The 23,096-nt window shown below is 46.3% G+C and overlaps 2 protein-coding genes across 3 annotated transcripts; one reads left to right on the top strand and one right to left on the bottom strand.

The window, feature by feature from the left end:
- Positions 1-1,459: 1,459 nt before the first annotated feature.
- Positions 1,460-5,034, top strand: LOC123087826 (probable acylpyruvase FAHD2, mitochondrial). 2 transcript variants are annotated; one of them, XM_044509937.1, is made up of 8 exons: positions 1,460-1,719; positions 1,822-1,996; positions 2,788-2,840; positions 3,394-3,456; positions 3,957-4,007; positions 4,103-4,220; positions 4,307-4,448; positions 4,732-5,034. In XM_044509937.1, exons 1-7 carry the CDS (start codon positions 1,471-1,473, stop codon positions 4,420-4,422), a joined length of 825 nt encoding a protein of 274 aa, XP_044365872.1. In that variant the 5' UTR covers positions 1,460-1,470; the 3' UTR covers positions 4,423-4,448; positions 4,732-5,034. The 2 variants fall into 2 exon arrangements, with proteins under 2 accessions (XP_044365872.1, XP_044365873.1); XM_044509938.1 differs by having other exon boundaries at positions 4,639-5,034.
- A 96-nt stretch (positions 5,035-5,130) lies between these two features.
- Positions 5,131-14,915, bottom strand: LOC123084165 (uncharacterized). Its single transcript, XM_044505910.1, has 8 exons — positions 14,409-14,915; positions 11,445-11,645; positions 10,853-11,332; positions 9,178-9,262; positions 7,918-8,384; positions 7,648-7,830; positions 6,405-6,637; positions 5,131-5,746 (listed from the first exon to the last, which is right to left on the bottom strand). Exons 1-8 carry the CDS (start codon positions 14,757-14,759, stop codon positions 5,467-5,469), a joined length of 2,280 nt encoding a protein of 759 aa, XP_044361845.1. The 5' UTR covers positions 14,760-14,915; the 3' UTR covers positions 5,131-5,466.
- Positions 14,916-23,096: the final 8,181 nt, after the last annotated feature.

Below are 23,096 nucleotides of genomic sequence, written 5' to 3'. Positions count from 1 at the left end.
AAAAAATTTAGTGTTGCTATCCCCCTCCGCTAGCCACTGAATTCTTGACCGTTGCATCCACATTATTTCTTCACGAAAATTGAGCTCCATGATTCTATCCTGAACTTTGATCTCCTCATAGGATGGCCCAGATCTAGCACTGTCCGATCTCAAATCAGTCAGCCGCCTTTTCAGCTGTCGTAGCTCAGCCCTCACATGCCCAAAGGTTTTAGAGCCCCAACTCGACAGTGAGCCTGCCAAACGCTCCATTTTGGTCTTCAGGTCATGTAGCGTCTCGCCCTGCTCAGCTGCCCAAAACCGGTCAACCATAGGGAAAAAATCATCATGCGTCTCCCACATCTTCTCATAACGAAAAGGCTTGTTTATTGCAATACGATTGTTTACAGCATCTAACTCATTACATAAGACGATCGGGCAATGATCCGATTTTGCTGCTTGTAAGTGACGTAGAGTGGCAAACGGGAACATGGAGCTCCACTCCGTTGAGGCCAGCGCCCTATCCAGCCGAACACGACAGTACTACCCTCCTCTTACTTTCTTTTCAAACATCCAATCAAGACCTATGTAGCCGATGTCAGCTAGGCCACACACATCAACAGCCTCTCGAAAACCTGCCATTTGGGCTTCATCCCACTCATTGGGACCAATCTGCTCTTCTCTTCTAAGAATCTCATTAAAGTCCCCAATACACAACCATGAAAGAGTGGATTCACCTCGAAGCCGGGTCATGGTGTTCCAAGTGTTCTGCCTAAGTGATCGATTTGCCTCACCATAGTAGCAAGTCAATCTCCAGTCCTCCTTCCCCGGTTCAGCCACCCATGCATCAATGTGGTACCGGGAGAAGTTCTTAACTCTGAAATTCAAACCATGTCTCCAAAACACAGCCAACCCTCCGCTTCTTCCACTGCTGGCTACCGCAAAACCACCCTCAAAGCCCAACATAGACGTCAAACCTTCCACACGCTGTTTTAACAATTGCGTTTCCACAATGCAAACCACCGACGGTGCACACTCCTGAATGAGCTCCCGGAGCTCACGGACTGTCACAGGGTCGCCAATCCCGCGGCAGTTCCAGCACAAGGTTCTCATTGGGCTTGGCGGCCATCCATCTGGGATGCCGCCTCATTCATTGGGTCCTCTACATCTTCGTCTTCTCCTTCCCCCTGGCGCCTTCTCTTGACAATTGGGTTCTTACCCGGTGTACAAGTAGCAGCAACATGTGTTGAAGGAGCAGCCTCGATCTGCAATACTTTCCCTGCCACGGTATCCGGCTGTATAGGCACACTAGGATGTCCATGAACATTGATTGTCCCATCTTGGCTTACCAACCTTTTCCTTGCTCCCATCGGCACCACCTCACCGCTTAACCTGACATCTGGACCCTTCGTCTCGTTTGTCACGGCCCTTAATTAGTGGTTTCGTCGTTTTGAGATGTATGTAGAAGGGCCGAGGCCCAGGAGCTCCCCTCGTATGGGCCTCCTCTGTCTAATCTGGACCCATTCGTCTCGTTTGTCACGGAGCCTTCCGCTGAGCAGTCCTTTGCTTCGGGTCGTCTACCACCTCCAGTCGAGGTCGTGCCCCATCCCCAGCTCCCAAGTCGCAGCTCTTCCGGCCATGGCGGCGGCGGCGCAGAGGCTCCTCGCGGCGAGCACGAAGATCGTCGGGGTCGGGCGGAACTACGTCGCCCACGCCAAGGAGCTCGGCCACCCCGTCCCCAAGGTCCACGCCCCCCTTCCTGACCGACCCCCCTCCTCCTCTTCTTCTTCTTCTTCTTCCCGCGCGGTCTCTGATGCGGCGTGCGCGTCGCGGCTCTCGTTGCAGGAGCCGGTGCTGTTCCTCAAGCCGACCTCGTCGTTCCTCCACGCGGGCGTGGCCACCACCGCCGTCGAGGTGCCCGAGCCGCTCGAGTCGCTGCACCACGAGGTCGAGCTCGCCGTCGTCATCTCACGGCGCGCGCGCGACGTGCCCGAGGCCTCCGCCATGGACTTCGTCGGAGGTAACCAGGGGCTGCAGTTACCGGGTGCCCCGCCTCTGCCTCCCCCTACGCGATTACCTGCCATTCTTAACAACCGTGTTTCACTCGACAATTGATCTGAGGAAATTATCAGACAGGGCAGTAGGTCAGGGACAATTCACTCTGATACTGATCAGATGTCCGTTCTGCATTCCCTTGTTGGTCGACAGAATTCACCCTGATGCTGTAATTGCAGAATTTGGTGGCAATTGATATCATTTTGTTTGATTGAAAATTAGTTAGGATATTCTCCATGCTGCAAATGTATGTTGGAGCTTCAGTTCGACAATAGCATCAGTTTGGTAAATTAAGTAAGCAGAGTGAGGCAATGACTTAGGAATTCCAGATAATTACTCCGTACTAATTCTTCGTATTCGATAAGCTCGGTTGGAAATGCAAATGTGGAGTTTGGAATAGGAAATCTGTTTTGCTTGGTCAACATGCTTATGCAATGCCTATTTTGCCGATTGCCATGGTCAGGCAGATGACAATAACTTATTAGCACATTAATTTCCTGATCTAATCGCATTTTCATGTCCTGGATGTATTCTCTTTCTGAAATACAAATACTCAAATACTCATGGATAGTCTTGTTTGGTGTAGTCCTGAGTGAGTTTCTCCTCTTTCCATCTGAAAAATGAGCAGGTTGGGGTCACTCTATCCATGTGTTTCTTGTCAATGTAGAGAGCATGAAATGTTTGAGGCGATAAATTTAGGTTTTTCACTAGTGATATGATAAATTTGACATAATTGCTTCCATATCCATTTTTCAGGTTATGCTCTTGCTTTGGACATGACAGCAAGGGACCTTCAGTCTGTAGCTAAGGTGTGCACTAACACTTGTAGTTTCCTTTGGTGTTATTCTAGCTGCTGTTTATTGTTGGTTCGTGCCATCTGCTATTTCCTGGTGGCAGTTGAAACTCAAAAGATAGAAAGAGCATTCAAACTCGAACTTACGAAAGAAATTCAGCAAAAAAATAAAGTTGCACGCTGTTGTCTTAGGAATTTCTTCTTTTGACTGATCAGCTCAGCTTTGTGCAAGTAAAACCAGCAAAAAAACTTGGCATTGTAGTCTCAGAAGTTGCATCTTGTGTACCAATTCATAGAGCACAAACCATATTTTATGTTGGCGCTAGTTGTTTGTGTTACATCTTTCTATCTTCTTCCACCTAGCAAATCTGACATAATGGTTTGGGTATATTTTTTGCTAAACTGTAGTAAATAATTGACCAACATGACCTTGTAATTAACCCACAGTCCCCTTCATCGCATAAAGAGTAACGAAAGAAAGAAGGACAAACAATATAACCCATTGTCTGTTAGTGTAAGATATTTTCTATGTCAAATGTTTTGGCATTGCTTAATCAATGAACTCTTAGTCTGCAGGTCTTCCTTGGACTTTGGCTAAAGCACAGGATACCTTTACTCCAATTAGTGCAGTGGTAAGCCAATGTTTCTCTTCCTCCAAAGACTGGTGTACTAGTCAGCTTGTGAGCTGTTACTTTTTCGTCCCATTTGTAAATATTTGTGTATGAGAAACACAAATAAACATCTTATTAAAGTTAGAATGAAACTAAGGGAGCTTAAAAACGGTTTGAGATCAACTGTGGAAATTATAGTTCATTTTTCTTCATACTAGCTTAAGTCACGCAGTTTGTAAGAAACAGAAGAAGTTGCACTAGCCTACTTCCTGCCACTTTTCCTGTGATCACTCCAAACCGATTTTGAACACTAAGTGAAAGCCTATGGAAGATGTACTGATCTTGTTTCTGATCATTCAGAAGACATAAATAAATCAGGATTACTAGGGAATAAGTAAATAACACGAAAAGGGCTAGAATCTTGTTGTTGTGACTTCAGACGACATAGGGATTCCATTATTATGACAATATATGCTCTCACTTTTGTATTTTTTGTCAATGATGATTTGTGCATTTAATAGGTCCCAAAATCAGCTGTCCCTAATCCTGATGATCTAGAACTCTGGCTAAAGGTAATTATACAAATACACAATGAATATACTTATTGCGAGATAAAGTAATTGAAACTTAGACATCCTCTTAATGAGAATTGGGCAACCATATTCAGGTGGACGATGAACTTAGGCAGAAAGGGCCTACAAGTGATATGATATTCAAGGTTCCTTTTCTAATCAGTTATATCAGTTCGATCATGACGTTGATGGAGGGTGATGTGATATTAACCGGTAATGACATATCCTTTCTATACAACTGTTTTAGTGCATCGGAGGATATGTGTTGTGGGTTATTGATGGGGGTCCTCTGCATGCAGGAACTCCTGAGGGTGTAGGCCCTGTCCGAATAGGGCAGAAGATCAAAGCTGGTATAACTGGTCTCATCGAGGCCGAGTTTGATGTTCAGAGGCGCAGTCGGACATTTTCTCCCTGATGTAGCAAGCAAGAAACTGTGGTCTGGTATGAATACCTACTTGGAGCTTTCTCCTTTATTACTCCCTCCGTTCCCAAATATAAGTCTTTTTAGAGATTCCAACAAGGGACTACATACGGAGCAAAATGAATGAATCTACACTCTAAAATATGTCTATATACTTCCGTATATTGTAGTCCATTTGAAATCTCTGAAAAGACTTATACTACTATTTAGGAACGGAGGGAGTACTTGGCACTGCATGGACTCTGTATATTGCTATAATCTGTTCATCAGAGAATAACAATGAACAATCTGCACTTTCCGCAGAATGTATCGTTGGATTTGATCTGCCTGTCGACTTGTGTTGTCCGCAAGTGAAACAAGAGCCCAGTCCTCACGATTGTCCGCAAGTGCAATTCCGCGCACAATTGTGGAGTCTCCTATTATGTGTACTATTCTTGTAAGCTGGAAATATTTATGGTCTGATGCCCTAGCACACTATTACTTCCACAAATTTGTTGGTACATGTATCTTGTGTTTCTGTCAGATAAAGCTGTAATATCCCTCTTTTCTGCAACATGTGGCTGAAAAACACATCAGTTTATGTTGAATAATCGTCGTTTTCCCCCAGCTACGATGAAACTGTACCACTGGTGAAGAAAGTTGTGAATTCTTTACTCTTAATCAAAGAACATATCTACAGGCGTACAACCACGGCTCATGTTATCCACGTGAGATTTTCAGTGCTTGAACGAACAGGCTTTGAAGTTGTACAAGTTGCATACAAGTAGTAGCAGAGCTACATCAAAATGACTGGGCGGGCCAGCTTGAAGAAAGCCCAACGTTTTTTACCTCCACGGCCCATTTCTGCCTAAAGGCCCATTGGTTTGCAGCAAAACTGGGCGGGCCACAGCCCAGTTTTGCTTGCACTAAGCTCCGCCAGTGCATACAAGTACCTCATTTCAGTGCATGAACCAACAGGCTTTGAAGTTGTACAACTATCTCACGGCCGCATACTCAAATACAGGTATTTTTATTAATTTTGTACATCAACGAGTGACCTCACAATTTTGATAATTTATGTGTGGGGTCTGTGCTGAACTTCTTGATGTATTCATAGATGTGTTCGCTGATCTCCTGTGCTCTCTCCTGCTGGATGAAGTGTCCGGCATCTTTGATCACCACCACCTCGTCGAGCATGGGCACGTCTCTCTTGAGCCCACCCTTGTGTATGTAGCCTTTGACTCCTGGGTGATGGTATGCCAGGTCACCGTCCCCGACGATGAACTTGGTCGGCACTTGCACTTTCGCTCCGGTCCATGGCGCCATCAGCTCCCAGTTCCTGTGCATATGCATCTTCAGAGGTCACAATTTCCTGGTGCATGTAAGGTGCATTGTGGATAGATGATGCAATCCTCTATGTATTGCAAATGTATGGCCGTGACTTGTGAGCATGGCCAGTGCCACCGATATATCTAGAATTTGTAATCTACTAGTAGTATACATAGTCTACACAGCACATCATTCTGGGGAGGGTTTATGAATCATGGCAGATTGTTCCTGGCCTTGACTAAAAGTGAGATCATTATTATGGTATATCGCCAATTGCATTCCATGGAGGTTTTGAGTGCTTATGCTTGGTACAGGAGTAAATGATGAGGAGAATGATAATAATCATAAAGATATACTGGCACTCGAACATGGTATCTACTTAAAAGGCAAACATAAACGAATTGGTATATGCTCTTAGTCATGTAATCCTATTCCAGATCTTGGAACACACAAAAAGTTTTTGCCATTAGTTTCATTTTATCAGTACATTACAATCTGATGTTATATGCTGCATCTATCTAGTAGACTATCATTGACTTGCGGAAACACAATCCATCTAGAAATAGATGGTTTAGAAGTTCACTATGCACAGTACTGTGTAGGATAATGTAATGTGTATGAATTGTGCAGGTGATCATCTGATTTCTTGCTAAAACGAGAAGACTTACAGGTCTAGACAGCGGTAGTAATTAAGGCCACCAGCAAAGCCAGTTTTTGCATATACACTTGCTAGGTAACTGACATCCTCCTCGGAGAGCCAAGAAGGCAGTGTTATTTGCTTGTTGCTTGACTGCATTTTTTGGAGGGACATAGCAGAAGAACCTGTGGTTTGAACAGTTATCGCCATTTTGAAGAACCTCTTCAAGTCAAGACTAGCGAATTGTGCCTCATATCCAGGTTCCTGTCAACCAATGCAATAACTTATATAAAGGCAGGTCCTAGAAATCTGTTGCCTGAAACTTGGATTGTAAAGTGTGGACTTGAAAAGAGGCAAGTTAAAATGACGGCGCAGAAATGCAACTAGTCTACATTGAGGTTCGAATTATCAATAAATTCCTCACCTGTTGTCATTGTATATACAATATGTTGGGTGCTCCATGCCAATACATTTATGTTAGTAACTCCTTAATTGCAAGTGATAAACTGCAATTTGCGCAAAAACAGAGAAGCCATCTCAAGGCAGGAAACTGCTATATATAGCAGGTAAGGAAGGACAATTTTGTAGGCACAAACTAAACTAGACCCCTGGAAGATCAATTGACATGAAAAGTTAACACAACGGCCAGTACTAAGCTAGACTTCAATATCGTCTGTTTTCTCCTCTTTGAACAAGCAACCATATGCCCAATCAGCCATTTCTTATCTGAATTTGTGAAATTACGGTGAGCCAATGCCCTCCCACACCTGAAATGGATAACAAAAGTGATAGACTTTGTGGATCGGTTCGGCTAGGATTCCGGCAACAGTGATAGGTATTACCTTTCCTTGTGGCTCGAGGAGCTCCGGTTGCCGGCTATGGCGCCAGTGCCGGCGTGATGGCAGAGTGGTGGTGGCGGTGCTTCCCATCAGCACTGCACTAACCCTAGATCGGTAGGGGATTAGGTGGGGTGTACAGCGCTGCGACGAACCTCGTGATGCGAGCCGCCGGCCCCCACCTCTTTTTATAGTGCAGGTGACAGGGGCCCGTCACCCATAGTGGGTTGAGCGCCTCCGATCAGGGCGCGGATCTAAGGGCCCGGTGGGCCCACACGGTGGAGATCATCCTAACAAAAAGAACCATACTACATAGCAACTATAGAAATCTCAAATCACCATGCCCCGATTTAGGCATTTGCAGCAGGTTTCCTAGCTCTTGTCCCCGGATTGCTCATAAGACAGCGGCCGAACATTGGACAGGAAGCAATCCCGCACCTGGAATTTGCAGACGTAGTAGTCGTCCCCGTAGGCGCGGCGGAAGTAGTCGAGGGGCTTTGCGGAGGGGTGGCGGGGCATGAAGGCGACGCTGAGGTTGACGAGCGCGCGCACCCGGTCCGGCCGCAGCAGGCAGAGGTTCCACGACACGATGGCGCCCCAGTCGTGCCCCACCACGAACACCTTCACCGCCGGCACGCCAGTCAGTCAGTCAATCAGCCGCCGCAGGCCGATCTAGCGGCTCGGGGATCTGGCGGGGGGGTCGGTTACCTGGCGGAGACGGAGGGCGTCGAGGAGCGCGACGAGGTCCCCGACGACGTGGAAGGCGGTGTAGGAGGCGGGGTCGGGCGGCGCGGAGGTTCCCCCGTAGCCGCGGAGGTCGGGGGCGACGCAGCGGTAGCCCCGGGCCGCCAGGTGCCCCATCTGGTGGCGCCACGAGTACCAGAGCTCCGGGAAGCCGTGCACGAAGAGCACCGCGGGCGCCGCGGCGGAGGCCGGGCCGGCCTCCGCGACGTGCATCGTGATGCCGTTCGCCTCCACCTGCCGGTGCCTGATCTCCGGCGCCGCCGCCGCCGCCGCCATGGTCGGACGAACCGGCTGGACTCTGTCGCTTCGAATCGACGGTTGTGTCGTGCAGTGCCGCTTTGGGATGCTGAGCTGAGCTCGGGTGAGATTGTGCCGGGTGGGGAAATGGGACTTGGGCGTTGCTGCCTTTTGACTCAGACGTGTCGACGGGTCTTCACGGTATACTCTCTCCGTCCGGGTTTATCAGGCCTAAACACAACTTCTCTTAGACCAAGACACGTAGTAAATTGCTCACATTAATTCTTTCATTCCACTCTCAATGCACTCTTTCACATGCATGCAGCCAATAAAAAAATATGCATGAAGTGTATTAATTTCCCAGTCATGGCACCAACAACAATGGCTTTCAATACAACCAATGAAATGGTTGCATGCATGCACCTTTCCAAAGCAAGGCCTTATAAAAAAGGACATGCTTGTGATGCTGAGAGGCCTAATAAACCCGGACAGAGGGAGTAGCTTTAAAAAAAAATAATAATGGCAATGACAAATGTTTTAATAGCAATTTTAGTGTTTTTAGAAGAACAACGCGCTTTATTTCATGTGCTCAAGTTTAGGGGATACAAAGATGATCCGGAGGATCGATGAGCCATACATGTCGGCCAATATCTAGGATAGTGGCCATTCTAGCTAACCATGTGCCTCATCATTGCTTGCGCGTTGTTTGTGGACGAGTTCATAACTCTGAAACTTCTGCTTTTTCTCATTGATCTCCTCTAAGATCATGCAATACTCACCCAGATAGCCCGGGTTCTTAAGGTCGTTTATGACTCTTAGACAGTCTAATGCAATTCGCATTGTATGAACGACCAAGTCCTCAGCTAGTGCGAGGGCCTCCCTGCATGTATGCCTCCAATGTTGTTGGTTCCATTATTCCATGAAAAACTTCCACGGATGCTCCGATGAAAAGACCAGTCTCACTCCGGCATACAACTCCAACCGCACCTGTATTTGATGATTTTGCTACAGCCCCGTCAACATTCAGTTTGACAATTTTAGTTGTTGCAAGGGTGGCAAATATGACAATTTTCTGCAAGCACGAGCAATCTGATGGTGAAATACAGGATTGCAGTGGAGTTGCCGTACTCGCTAACTAAAATTGTCATGCTCGGCCAACACAAACTATCATCAAAACAGTTCACAAATGGCATCCTCCCCCAGGAAACGTTCGTTGGCTGTTGGGGTTCATAGTTTTGTAGAAACAAACAACCTGAGCACCTGTCAGTGACGAAGTAAAACACTCGAAATCGGTGGCCAATAATTTATAGTTTTACAAAGAAAACTAATAAAGTTAAAATAATGGACAACATCACCCCATGCAGTACAGGCTTGTAATCCATCATCACTAATTTTAGAGGCTTCGAGACATCGGACCCCATAGAACAACACGGGAGAAGATGTCAAAACCAATAGTCAGTCAATAGCTCTCATTAAAAGACACATAAAACTGCCAATATCTGAAAGCAAATTAACAGATTGGGGGACACAAACTCTCGCAATTCATTTGTCGGTGCCGGTGAGGACTTCGACAAGGTAGAGAGAGACCAAAAAAATCTTATTCCAACACGTAATTGCCGCCGGCACCTCGTCGGTGTCGTCACGGAAACAAAAACCTAAAAAAGATGGACAAATCCCTACTCCTCTTATCGTTGACAAGGCCGCCAAACAAGGAAGAGGGTGGGGGCCGAGGTGGCAGTGTGTAGGGAAGCTATTGCAGCGGCTAGGATTTCACTCCTGCACATCCGACTAACAACTTGCTTGAGAAGCGTGTGGAGGATGGTGCGTCCTCAGATATGGTTCTCTGAGAGCGGTTTTCTTCTACAAGTTTGGTTCGTTAGCGTTGTCCTACAGAGTGGATGGCGTGGCTATGCATCTTGGTGAGTAACGCTACACCCACCAAAGCTTACTGGGATTTTGGGAGCAATTTTGACTTGGCAAGTTGTCATTGGATTATGGGGGGTTAAAATCAGAGGGGGGTGGTAGAGAGAATTACAGGAAGGGCCTGTAGTTTAAGCATTTTTGCGTCTTGGTTTACCGGCTCCGGTTTCGACCAACGATGGCTGGCCACATTCAGCTTCATCGGGGTGCATGTGAGAGTTGTATTCCTCGAATCCGTCTGGCCGCCGGATATGGGGTACTATACAGGTTTTCTCTAGGACAGCGATCCGCTAATGCAGATGGTGTACATCAACGACTTTTTGGTCGCTGCTTCTACAAGTTTCTTAGTTTCAACAAGTTCACTTCCCCAAGACAGAGGCTCAGAAACATGAGGAAGGAGACTCCGGCACCCTAAAAAATATGTACTTCTTTCAACTTCTGTAAGGTGTTTTTATTTGCACTGCCGAGCTTAATATACGGCGTTTGCCCTTTTATTAGAAAGAGAAAAGGAATTCTGACGTGACCATGCATACGCATGGCCATGGGCATGCACAGACACAGCTCCGTCGATCGAGCAGAGCAATTATTATCCACGGTAACTGATGAGATGAATCGACAGGCCAACGAACAAGCAATGAAAGTACGAAACGACCGATGATCAAACCGACAACACAGGACCAACGATCCACTGGTCTACTGAAACGTGATGCACGGATGTGTTTTCTTTTTCAGCATTTCTTCAGAACTTGGCGATGAAATCGTGGATGTGGTCGCTGACCTCCTGCGCCCGCTCCTGCTGGATGAAGTGGCCGGCGCCGGGGACGACGACCAGCTCCTCCAGCAGCGGCACGTCCGCCTTGAGCCCGCCCTTGTGCAGGTAGTCCTGTATCCCGGCGTAGTGGTACGTCAGGTCGCCGTCCCCCACGATGAACTTGGTCGGCACCGCCACCTTGGCGTCCGCCCACGGCGCCGCCAGCTCCCAGTTCCGGTCCATGTTGCGGTAGTAGTTGATGGCGCCCGTGAAGCCCGTCTTCTCGAACGCCGCGGCGAAGTAGTCGATGTCCGCCTCCGTGAGCCACGGCGGGAGCGCCTCGGCGTCGTCGTCGCCGCCGTCCTTGGGCTCCTTGCCCGCCGCGCGCTCGCTGAAGCGGTCGCTCAGGATCCGCGTCATCAGGTGCCTCGCGTGCGCCGGCGCGAACTCCTTCTCCGCCACCCCCGGCTCCTGCACCACGTCGCCGTTGGTTGATTCTCAGTCGATCGGAACCTACTGCATGCATGGTGCAGAGTAGAGTAGACAGAGCACGTATGAGCAGGTGAGGAGATGAACAGGAGACCTGGAAGCGGCAGATGTAGTAGGTCGGGCCGTAGGCTTGGTTGAAGTAGTCGGTGGTCTTGACGGCGGCGGCGCCGGCGCGGATGAAGACGTGGCGCATGAAGGCGACGCTGGTGTTGACGAGCGCCGTCACCCGGTCCGGGCGGAAGAGGCAGAGGTACCAGGCGATGATGGCGCCCCAGTCGTGCCCCACCACGAACACCTTCAAACCATTCATTCATCAGAATCAATCAGATCATGGTCAGTAAATATACTCCGTTCGATTTGATCTGCTCCATGGGCAGGCTCCGTGGACAGTGCTGACAGACATACCCATCATCCATCGTCGTACCAAAATACTCTTGGAAAACGGATTATTCTCAAGCTCCCACTGTTACCCATTGAACCAGTGATGATGGGCAGAGCAGATCGATCCCTACGTAGTACAGTTTTGTTCACTCTTTTTTGCCGGCCGGGCCGGAGTAATAATAATGCATGGCGAGACCGAAAAAATCCACGTGCATGGCAGGGACACAGACAGTGTATAATACTCCACTACACTGTGCTACTATACTGCTAGTGAGTACTATACGATGTGTACAGCACATGCCATTGCACCACTGTGGAAGATGCCTCTGACAGCCCTACTTGTCTATACATTTTTTCTAAATTGATCGAACGAACGTGGGCTGCCAACCTATAAACTACTAGTGTATGATATACGTACGCCATTTACTCAAACTCGTGTCGTGTTATGTTATGCATTCATTCCCTCTTTTAGCAGGGCCCACACGACATGTCGGTGTCACTAGTAGTTTATCGTGTTACTCAAACTCGTGTGTGTAGCAAGACTCTTATCCTCACGAAATTGGATTTTTTGTTCAAAAGGACCATCTGTCGAGTCAAATTGACAAAAAAGACTATCTTTAAATTTTTTTTGACAAAAGAGACAAGCTAGGCCGTGGCGGCAGGCGCGCCGACACGTGCCATGTGCCGCCACTGGGTGAGGCAGCGGGACCTGCCGCCACTATAGCAGGCGGCAGCCCTGGAATTACCAGCGAGACCAGCTTTTTTTTTTGAGAAAAACCGGCGAGACCAGCTGCTGCAACGGAATTGGATGGGCTGGTGGGCCCTGCCGCCACACAATGTTGTGTCATTCCACTCTCTGTTTTACTCTTTTTTTTTTGACAAAGGCTCTCTGTTTTACTTGGTTTAGCAAGTGTGAAAATATGCGAGTTTGACTGAAATTTAAATCAATTTGAAGACCGATTTTGAAGATGTTGCAGTTGAAGAAAAGATAGATCCAGATGAAATCTATCCATTTTTATGCGTTTCGCTTACATGCATGGTGGCTTGTACTTTCCAAATGCTACAAAACACTCCCCAAACTTATTATCACATGCCTAATACAGCAGAGAATATAAAGTTACGACTAATCATACAGTACGAAACCATGGTGCATGTGAGGGAAAAACACAAAAATGGATACATCTTACCTTGATCTATTTTTTCTTCAACTACATCATCTTCAAAATCGACCTTTAAATTGATTCAAATCTCAGTCAAACGTGCCTATTTCACACTAGCTAACAACACATGAAGAACAAAGAATAAAACGAGAGAGCTGGCTGCTGCTGCTGCAGACCTGCCGCCACGGTGTGTAGCGGCGAGGCCCATCAACCACAGGCTGTTCCGTTCCAGCAGCAGGCCTCGCCGGATTTCAGTAATTTCAGGGCTGCCGCCTGGTGTTGTGGCGGCAGGTCCCGCCGCCTGCCGCCATGGCCTAGCTGGTCTTTTTTATCAAAAAAATTCAGAGATAGTCTTTTTTGTTAATTTGACTCGGCAGATGGTTCTTTTGGACAAAAAATCACGAAATTGCTGCATGCACGACACAAGTGGCCGATCTATGTACGGCACGTAAATCGAGCGGCCGACGCTCTTCTCAATCAACGTTTGTCCGGTCAGATTTAATCCATCGTCTGTGCATAGTCTAATTTCATCGTGTGTGTAGCAAGACTCTTATCCTCACGCAAATCGCAACATCGTCTGGCCACTTGTCACAGGGCAAACAAAAAGAAACAAGACATCATTTTCCATCACGTGGCAGATCCGCCACTAGATAAACAACCTATGCAGCGGCCGCCGCCTCTGCACTGTCAACGAAAGTGAGAAGGAAAATACTCTACCAGTGAAAAGAAGAAAGAAGATTTGCTTTCAAGTTGATCGCGCTCGTGAACGTCACATTCCTAGCGGCGGAAAGAAGAAAAAAGGGGACCTGACAAACTTGTTTTGGAGAAACAATTCAGTTGGTTTGTTCGCTGATGGACACGACAAAACAACAAACTAATTGTCCTGACAAACAATCAGACTACTAAGAGGGTGTTTGTTTCCAGACACTTATTGGTTTAAGGATTTAATCTAAACCAAATCAAACAGGAGGAACTTATAGAGACTTAAATTAGGCATTTGAGACTTATGAAATAAGACTCTCAAGAAGGACTTACAAGGATTTATGAACCAAACAAGCGCTAATAGCGTCTCGGCGAGACCGAATAAAGTAATCTTTCGCCGGGAGGGGCCGTACAGAGCACAGTGCAGGCGGTACATGCATGGTGGTATGGTGTCACACTTTCACATGGGGAGATGCCAATTTATTGGTGTGCGTCCTTGTTGCAAGCAGAGTTCTTTAAGAAACAGAGCAAAGGAGTCCATGGTGGCATTTTTTTCTCGTTCGCTGGCGCCCGTCACTGTCACATTCTTTTTTTTTTGAAGGGGTGACTGTCACATTCTGGAGCCGTGATGGAACGGAACGGAACGCTGCTCCATCCGTGAGAGTGAGACGGACCGCGACCCGCACCCGCACCCGCACCCAACGGAACGGGACGCGTCCCCGACACTGATGGAGCAGCAGCGTTGGGCGGGATGCGATGCATGACTAAACTAATTACTACTACTTGACGTGGCTTTGATTGGCCCTGGCGCGTACCTTGCCGATGCCGAGGGCGTCGAGCAGCGCGACGGCGTCGCCGACGACGTGGAAGGCGGTGTAGGACGCGACGTCGGCCGGCGCCTCCGTGCCGCCGTAGCCGCGCAGGTCGGGCGCCACGCACCGGTAGCCCCGCGCGGCGAGGTGCGCCATCTGGTGCCGCCACGAGTACCACAGCTCCGGGAAGCCGTGCAGGAACAGCACCGCCCGCCCGTCCTCCGGCCCGGACTCCGCCACGTGCATCGCGATGCCGTTCGCCTCCACCGTCCGGTGCCTGATCGCCGCCTCCCCCGCCGCCGCGCCGCCGCCCTGAGCTTGCGCTGCCTCCACGCCGTTCACCGCTCCCGCCATCCTCTCCCTCTCTCTCAAGCTAGAGCTAGGCGTGTGTGTGTTGGGTTGGGTTGTGTTTGCGGTGGACACGGGAGCGGGGCGGCCGGGTGGTATTTATGCCGGTGCCGCTCCAGTTCGGCGCCGGAAGGACGAGCGTGCACGTGAACGGCTTCAGTGTGAAGACACACGAGGCGCCAGAAGTGGGATGGTCAGACTGAAAATGTACCACACTTGACTGACGTGCCCTCTGACGCACTCGCTCACCGCTCACGAGGCGACGTGTCAACTGTCCGCGGCGCCACTCCAGCCGGCCGGCCGGTGATGGGTGCAGTGCCACAAGATTCGTCTTGATTGAACAGCTTTCCGGCGAAGGATCGCTTGGATATCCACGTCTGGTGTGGTATGCTTGGATCGCGTGGATTTCAAGGTTTAATTCGTGGGATTCCCGCGGATGCTCCCACGTTTTCTTCTCGCTGGAGTACGCCCTATATGACGTATATTGATAATACAGTATTAAAAATTACAATATCTTGTGGATGCCCATATTGATTATAAGAGATTGTGGGAAATAAAAATCAGTCAAGATGCTCACTCATTTTCTACCTTCTACTAGAGGGGTTGTTTCGAACACAAGGACAACCTCGCAAGTCGTGGATGGTAAGAGCATCTCCAACGCCACCGACCCTCACACATCCCGCAATCGTCCGGACCGTGAGAGCCATCTAAGGTGGTTCTATATGGATCCGTGATGCAGTCGGACACGTTTCCTCCCGTAAACCGGAGACAAACAACGAGGGAGGAGGGGGAGGGTATACTGGAGTCCGGACCGATCCCAAGTCCACTTCTGATCTCCCTGGCCCACCAAAAACCACTCCTCCCTCCCGCACGTGCTTTCTGCCTGGTGCCAGCTACCCGCATTCATGCTGCTATCGAGCGCACCGCTTCACATGGAAAATGGCTCAAAGCGGACGCGACATTCCACTGCCTCCGCCATTGAAGCGGTGCGCCGGCCGAGGACGTCGCTCGCTGCACGCCTCCTCGCCGCATTCAAACGTCTCCATTAAACCCGCATGGAAGCCGAGAAATATACTCATGCCACACGTTCGTTTCATGAGCGGGCCGACATTAAACGCAACGCCGACCGAGCTCCGCCCGTTCGCCCTCTATTTAAACGAGGCTATACGTCGTGCAAGAATCGCCCCCCCCCCCCTCGTCGCTCCCCCATCTCCTCCTTCACCATTTGTCCATTTTCTCCACTCTTCCGATGGCACCCGACGTGCCGAAAGTGCAGTTCTCCAGCATAAAAGTCGGTTGGGTGGCCCATCGAGTCCGCCGTATCCGGCGAGGCAGCTCGCTGCTCGACCTTCCCTTACCTAGCCTGACGGAGCCAGTTGTCGCCCCAAGCCGACGCGTGGTTCAGCAACTCGCCGATCGAAGCCAACTCGCGGAGGACTGGTGAGTTGCTCCATCCTAGCACGGCGGGGAGCACGACGGCTCGGGCATCGCCGCATCCAGTGCCTGCGACTGCACCATTGTTGTCGCTTGAAGCTACATCGGTATTTCTCCAAAGGGGAAGGGTCGATGCATCACAACGGCGGTAGGTATTTCCCTCAGATATGAAATCAAAGTTATTGAACCAGTAGGAGAACCAAGAAACACAACGTAAACAACCACTGCACATAAATAACAAATACTCGCAACCCGACGTGTTAAAGGGGTTGTCAATCCCTTTCGGGTAACGGTGCCAGAAATTGGTGCGTTGACGGGAGAAAGTTATAAATATTGATAGATCGAACACCAAATAAAATAAATAAGAATAAATTGCAACAAAGTATTTTTGTATTTTTAGTTTAATAGATCTAAAAATAAAAGGCAAATAAAATAGATCGCAAAGGCAAATATATGTGAAAGAGGCCCGGGGGCCGTAGGTTTTACTAGTGACTTCTCTCGAGAAATATAGCAAATGGTGGGTGAATAATTTACTGTTGGGAAATTGATAGAACTTCAAATAATCATGACAATATCCAGGCAATGATCATTACATAGGCATCACGTTCAAGATTAGTAGACCGACTCTTGCCTGCATCTACTACTATTACTCCACACATTGCCCGCTATCCAGCATGCATCTAGTGTATTAAGTTCATGGAGAAACAGAGTAATGCAATAAGAACGATGACATGGTGTAGACAATATCTATCTATGTAGAGATAGACCCCATTGTTTTATCCTTAGTAGCAATGATACATACGTGTCGGTTCTCTTTCTGTCACTGGGATCAAGCGCCGTAAGATCGAACACACTACAAAGCACCTCTTACTATTGCAAGATAAATAGATCAAGTTGGCCAAACAAAACCCAAATATCGGAGAAGAAATACGAGGCTATAAGAGATCATGCATAAAAAGAGTTCAAAGAAACTCAAATACTTTCATGGATATAAAAAGATAGATCTGATCATAAACTTAAAGTTTATCGATCCCAATAAACACACCGCAAAAGAGTTACATAATATGGATCTTCAAGAGACCATTGTATTGATAATTCAGAGAGAGAGAGGAAGTCATCTAACTACTAACTACGGACCCGAAGGTCTACAAAGAACTACTCACGCATCATCGGAGAGGCACCAATGGAGGTGGTGAACCCCATCCGAGATGGTGTCTAGATTGGATCTGGTGGTTCTGGACTCTGCGGCGGCTGGATGAATATTTCGTTGACTCCCCCAGGGTTTTGGGAATATTGGGGTATTTATAGACCAAAGAGGCGGTCCGGGGGGCACCGAGGTGGGCACAACCCACCAGGGCGCGCCTGGGCTCCTCGCGCGCCCTGGTGGGTTGTGCTCTCCTCGGAGCACCCCCGAGGCGCAGCCAGGTCCCATTACGTGTCGTCTGGTCCATAAAAAATCTCCATAAAGTTTCGTGGCATTTGGACTCCGTTTGGTATTGATTTTCTGCGATGTAGAAAACATGAAAAAAATAGCAACTGGCAGCTAACACTATGTCAATAGGTTAGTACCAAAAAATAATATAAAATGATTATAAAAACATCTAAGATTGATAATATAACATCATGGAACAATAAAAATTATAGATACGTTGGAGACGTATCAACCATCCATCATCGACGCGCGCGTAGCTGCACCATGCACAAAGAGAAAGAAGTCAGCTGCACGGATGTCGACGAGGTGCCGGCCAACACGTCCACGCCAGCCACCATCATCGAGGAGAAGTAGCACACAGGAGGCGGCCGCTTGTATCCCATGAAGGCCACCGCTGGTGACATGGTCGGTTCTCCTTTATCTCAGACCATCCTGGGTACCCGCCTGAGCTCAACGGAAGCACCATTCCCCTTCGGCTGAATCACCCTCTTTGCCGCTCCGATAAGTGGCGCAGCCAGACATAGGAAATATACGGGGGAAGAATATGCCTCTGGATCTCCTGGCAGTCCGGTTAGCGGGCTGCCGGACATGGGAAAGGCAAAGGGATCCGCCGCGGCCGGTCGTAGACTAGTGTAGTGTATCCGTGCCATGCGAGTAGAGCTCTGCACGACCGTACGCGCACATAGCTTTAGCTTTTTAGTTGAAAACATGTCCAAAATGTAACCATTTTCGTCCGGTTTGTATGAAATCTGTCATGTTTATATGAAATCCACCTTGTTTGCATGAATTTCATCTGGTTTGTTGAAAAAGAGTCTAAAATGTATGCGACTACGGTTGGATGGCATCCTCCCGCATTCATGTCCGTGGACTGGTCCCCCCTGTCCGCGGGTAGACGCGGGAGGAAATTTGCACCGGTGGGAGGGGACTTTGCGGGAGTATGGACCGCTGTGACGCTCGCTTCCGACAAACCTGGCCCAACCAAAGCCATCTCCCTTGCCCGCGCTCTTTCCCGCGAAAGCGGCCGCTCCGCATTGACATCGGCCTAGAGCAGACATGACCTCTCACTGGCGCTGACATTGAAGCGGCTCACCCACCGAGAGTGCCGCCCGCTGCATACGCCCTCTCTCCTCATTGAAAGTGCATCCATCTGTCGGCTTACCTCCATTAAACCAGGTCGTGTGCTGAGGAACCTACTCCGGCGCCTCGAGCACTACACATTTGTCCCTCTGCGAGCCGACTTTAAACTCCTCTCTGATTGACGCCTCGCATCCGCCTGCTAGTTAAGTATGGCCAGGCGTCGGGCAAGAACCACATCACACCTCCGCCCTCCAGCTCCTCCTTACACCACACCCACCATCGCCTTCTCAGGCTCCACAATCCTCTGGGAAAGCCTCTTGTCCGAGTAAAAGTAGGAGATCGCCGCCATTGCAGCCGGTTGGGTTGCCCGATGAGCCGGAGCAGGCGCCACCACCATCGCCATGTTGTCCTCGCCCGACCACATTGGCCAACGCCGTCTCCCAACAAATCCGCCGCGAGTGATCGCGACTACGCACCCAACAGACAAAGGGAGGCCACTCTTCCCCTCCCGTTGAAGCATATCCCTCAGTGGCCCACGGCAGTCCGATGAGCGGGCTGCTAGACATAGGAAAGACATGTCGTGGGAATGGAGATCCGCTGCGACCGGCCTTAGACTAGTTTTAGCCTACTCTGATATATTTTAGTTAAAATATGTTCAAAATGTAAATATTTTCATCTGATTTGTATGAAAACCATTCGGTTTGCATGTAATTCGTCCAGTTAGTCGAAAACATGATTTTAAATGTATGCGAATAGCTTTGACTGGAAGGCTCACCCATTAGTGTTCGTGGTCTGGTCCTCCCTGGTCCGCCGGCGGATGCGGTGTCGGGTTTGCGGGGAAGCGTTGAAGATGCCCTAAAAAAACAGACGTTGTGTGTTTTGCATTGTGAAAATCGATCAAACAACTATTTTGCAGGGCAAACCGAGGATTGAAATATCAAGCTAATTTGAATATTACATACACCATGGGAAAGCAAAGTACTATTTTAAAGAGAGTTTGAGTGGGTCTAAATTCCCTACGAAATGTAGTGAAAACAAATCTGTAAGAAAAAAAATTGCATGTATGATTTGATCATATAAACCAAACGACTATGTATGAAAAATCGGAAGGATTCTAATTCTCCAAAACTTGTATGAAAATTATTTCAATCGAAGAGGCCTTGGTGTAAGTTTGCGCATGATGCATGCTTGTTGGTGGAGGTGGCTTCTAATTATCCAACTGTAAACGGTTTGGTTATCGATTGTGAGGCATACAAAAGAGGTTTTGATCCAATGTCCTAATGGAGACGGCGAGCCTGTGTTGGGCTCTTTGGTTATGCCAAAATGATTTGGTTTTCATGATATATGTTTCTTTTCCACTTATGCAGTCATGTTCACATTGGCTCTGGTCTTTGCCTCAGCGTCGAAGCACATGGAGCTTTTTATGGCAGCATGTACGAGTGTGTTTGATACCATTCTCATCTCAACCTAGCATGATTGTTTTCCTTTGATACATGCTGAATACATGCATCTACTATTGTTTGGTAGCGATGTATGTGTTGAGACTTGTTGATCTGAGACATTGTTTTGTAGCCTTCATTTGTTTAGACATGCTGAACAATTTTAAATTGTAAATAATTTTTTGTCTGAGAACAAAATTTGAAAACCGTGAACATTTTTTGAATATGTGAATATTTTTTTGAACATTTCCTGAAAATTCAAATAGATTTTGGAATTTCGAACATTTTATATATATTTTTAAATCTGAACACTTTTATGAATATTTAAACAACATTTGAGAATCTGAAGATTTTTTTATTTTTCTGAGCTTTTTTCAAAAATTGAAACATACTTAGGAAATTTGAAAATATAGTTTTTTTAACTCTAATTTTCTTAAATCTAATTAAAAACATGTTTTAAAATTCCTAAACAATTTTTAAAATTAAAAAAAATTGAAAACCAGCACATTTTTTTTGAAAATTCAAGCCAAATTTAAAATTTTAAATAAAAATTTGAATTTCTGAACGATTTTTTGAAACATGACGTCGCTCGCTTCGCTCGTGCATGCTGACCAGCGAACGGTTGATGGGGTGTTCTCTCTTCATGCATGCTATGAGCGTATTTGGGTTGAGCTCGTGCATACTAAAGAGGCCCCTGGCAGACTATCAAGCATCCAAAAGTAGTTTACTAGGGAACTTTTGCCCTCATGCACACTACCAAATACACATAGGACTCTTATTACCTTAGGCTATGTACTTTGTGTCAAATTATGTAAGCTTTATCTTTTGCATGAACTCATGTGTTAGCGTGTGGGCATCTTGTTATATATTCCCTTCATTCCCCAATTGTTGTCATATAAATTGGGTCAAAAAGTCAATGTTTTCTAAGTTTGACCATGAATATATAGAAAAGCTTGAAGATGAACAATATCAAATCAATATTAATATATCCATTATTAGATATATTTTCATAATGTATTTATTCAATATTTAGTAAGGCTCGTCTTCCCTACCCAGACCAGTTTTCTTTTTATTCCGTTTTTTCTCCTTTTTTTCATTTTATTTTTCTTCATCATTTTTGTTTTCCCTTTTCTTGTTTATATTTTATTTTAAAACTCAAGAATATTTTTTCATCTTCACAATTTTTTTAATTTGCAAACATTGATTGATTTCTTTAATATTTTTTGAAACATGCAAAAAAAATTGAATTCACGAACATCTTTTGATTCCAAGAACAAGTATTGAATCCATGATTTGTTTTGAATTCATGAACAGTTTTTATATTCACAAAAGCTTTTTAAACTCACGAACAATTTTTGAGAAATCACGAATAATTTTCAAAATTATGAACAATTTTAATTTGCAAATCGTAAAATATGAAAAATTCACAATATTATTTCAAATCATGATCTTATTTTTTGAAGTTATCAAAAAACCTTTTAAATCATGAATACTCTTTTAATTCTCTAACATTTCTCGAAGTCATGAACATTATTTTTGTTCACAAACATTTGTTGAAATCATGAAAAAATTGAAACCATGGAAATCTTTTGACTTCTCGGACATTTATGTATTGGCAAACATTTTTTAATTCCTGAAGAAAATTTGAAGTCATGAACATTTTTTAAATTTGGAATTTGGGAAAGTTTTTTGAAATTCAATTTGCTTTCGAAGTACCAAAGATTTTTTATGAAGCAAAAAAAAATGAAAGGACAAAAACAGGGAACCCAGTCCCATAATGTATTTTTTTTTCTGTTTTCATTTAGTTTTTCAGAAGAACATGGAGAAATATATTTTAGAAGAGTGTAAATTTATTTTGAACATTTGCGAGTATTTCTTGGAAAGCCTAATATATTTTGTGAACGCAAACTCCTTTCCACATTGCGAATATTTTATTGTAAACATAGAGAATTTTGGAATTTATTTATAGTGGACATTTTGTTAGTATTGTTTTGAAAAGCATGGGCATTTTGTGTAACTATCAACAGCTTTTGAAATTCCTAATGTTTTCTTGGAAAACACGATCATTTTTTCTTGCAAAAGATGCAGTTATTTTTGGAATGACTAACATTATTTCAAAAGTGCAAACATTTTTTGAAAACACGATTATTTTAGCAAAAAATGAACTTGTAAAATTATTTTCTGAAACATTTTTAAAATATTCAGAAAATGAGAAAAAGGGAAAAAACTGAACACATTTGAAATATTTTTAAAATTATAAAAAATAATTTTAAAAGAAAAAGAAAAAATGGTATAGAATAAAAAGTAACACAAAAAGGCGAAGCTATAATTTCCAGATGGTTCACAAAACCGGGCTGTTTGCACCTAGAATACGGTAAAAGTTGGTCGGCCTGTCTCTCGCCGCTCGGTCGTTCGTCTGTGCGATGCACCGACAATTTGACGCAATATGCCTCAAAATAGGTTTTGCCCCCAAATATTTGAGGTTTGCCATCAAATATCTCGCATGTTATGATGATGAGATCTATGGGGTAGACCCATGAAGAGGATTTGGCCCAGGAGGATCAAACAACCCGAGTCTTCGTCAAGAGAATCACTCAGGCCGATAGCACGAAGACCACTCGGCTGACGTGCGCCAGAACGTTCATCCAAGTGAATTAGTTATATCATGACATGATCAAGACAAATGGTAACAATCACAGTTACTGCATCGTTATTATTACATTGTCAAGGGGACGTTGTAGTCCATGTATCGTCACCCATATATAAGGTGAGATAATTGTAGATTCTAAACAAGTCAAGACAAGCGCACAAGATACACAAGATAGATAGAAGATTAACGAGATCCCTAGATATCCACGTTGTAACCATCATGTTCCCACAAGAGAAAAACACCAACATGAGTAGGATATTACCCCTAGCACATGAGGCCCGAATCCGGGTGTTACACTATGTGAAATATCG

The sequence above is a fragment of the Triticum aestivum genome, chromosome 4A (genome assembly GCF_018294505.1).
Source record: "Triticum aestivum cultivar Chinese Spring chromosome 4A, IWGSC CS RefSeq v2.1, whole genome shotgun sequence".
In the NCBI taxonomy this organism is placed as follows: Eukaryota; Viridiplantae; Streptophyta; class Magnoliopsida; order Poales; family Poaceae; genus Triticum; species Triticum aestivum.
Note: the sequence above shows the minus strand (reverse complement) of the source record. Positions and strands in the feature narration are given on the sequence as shown.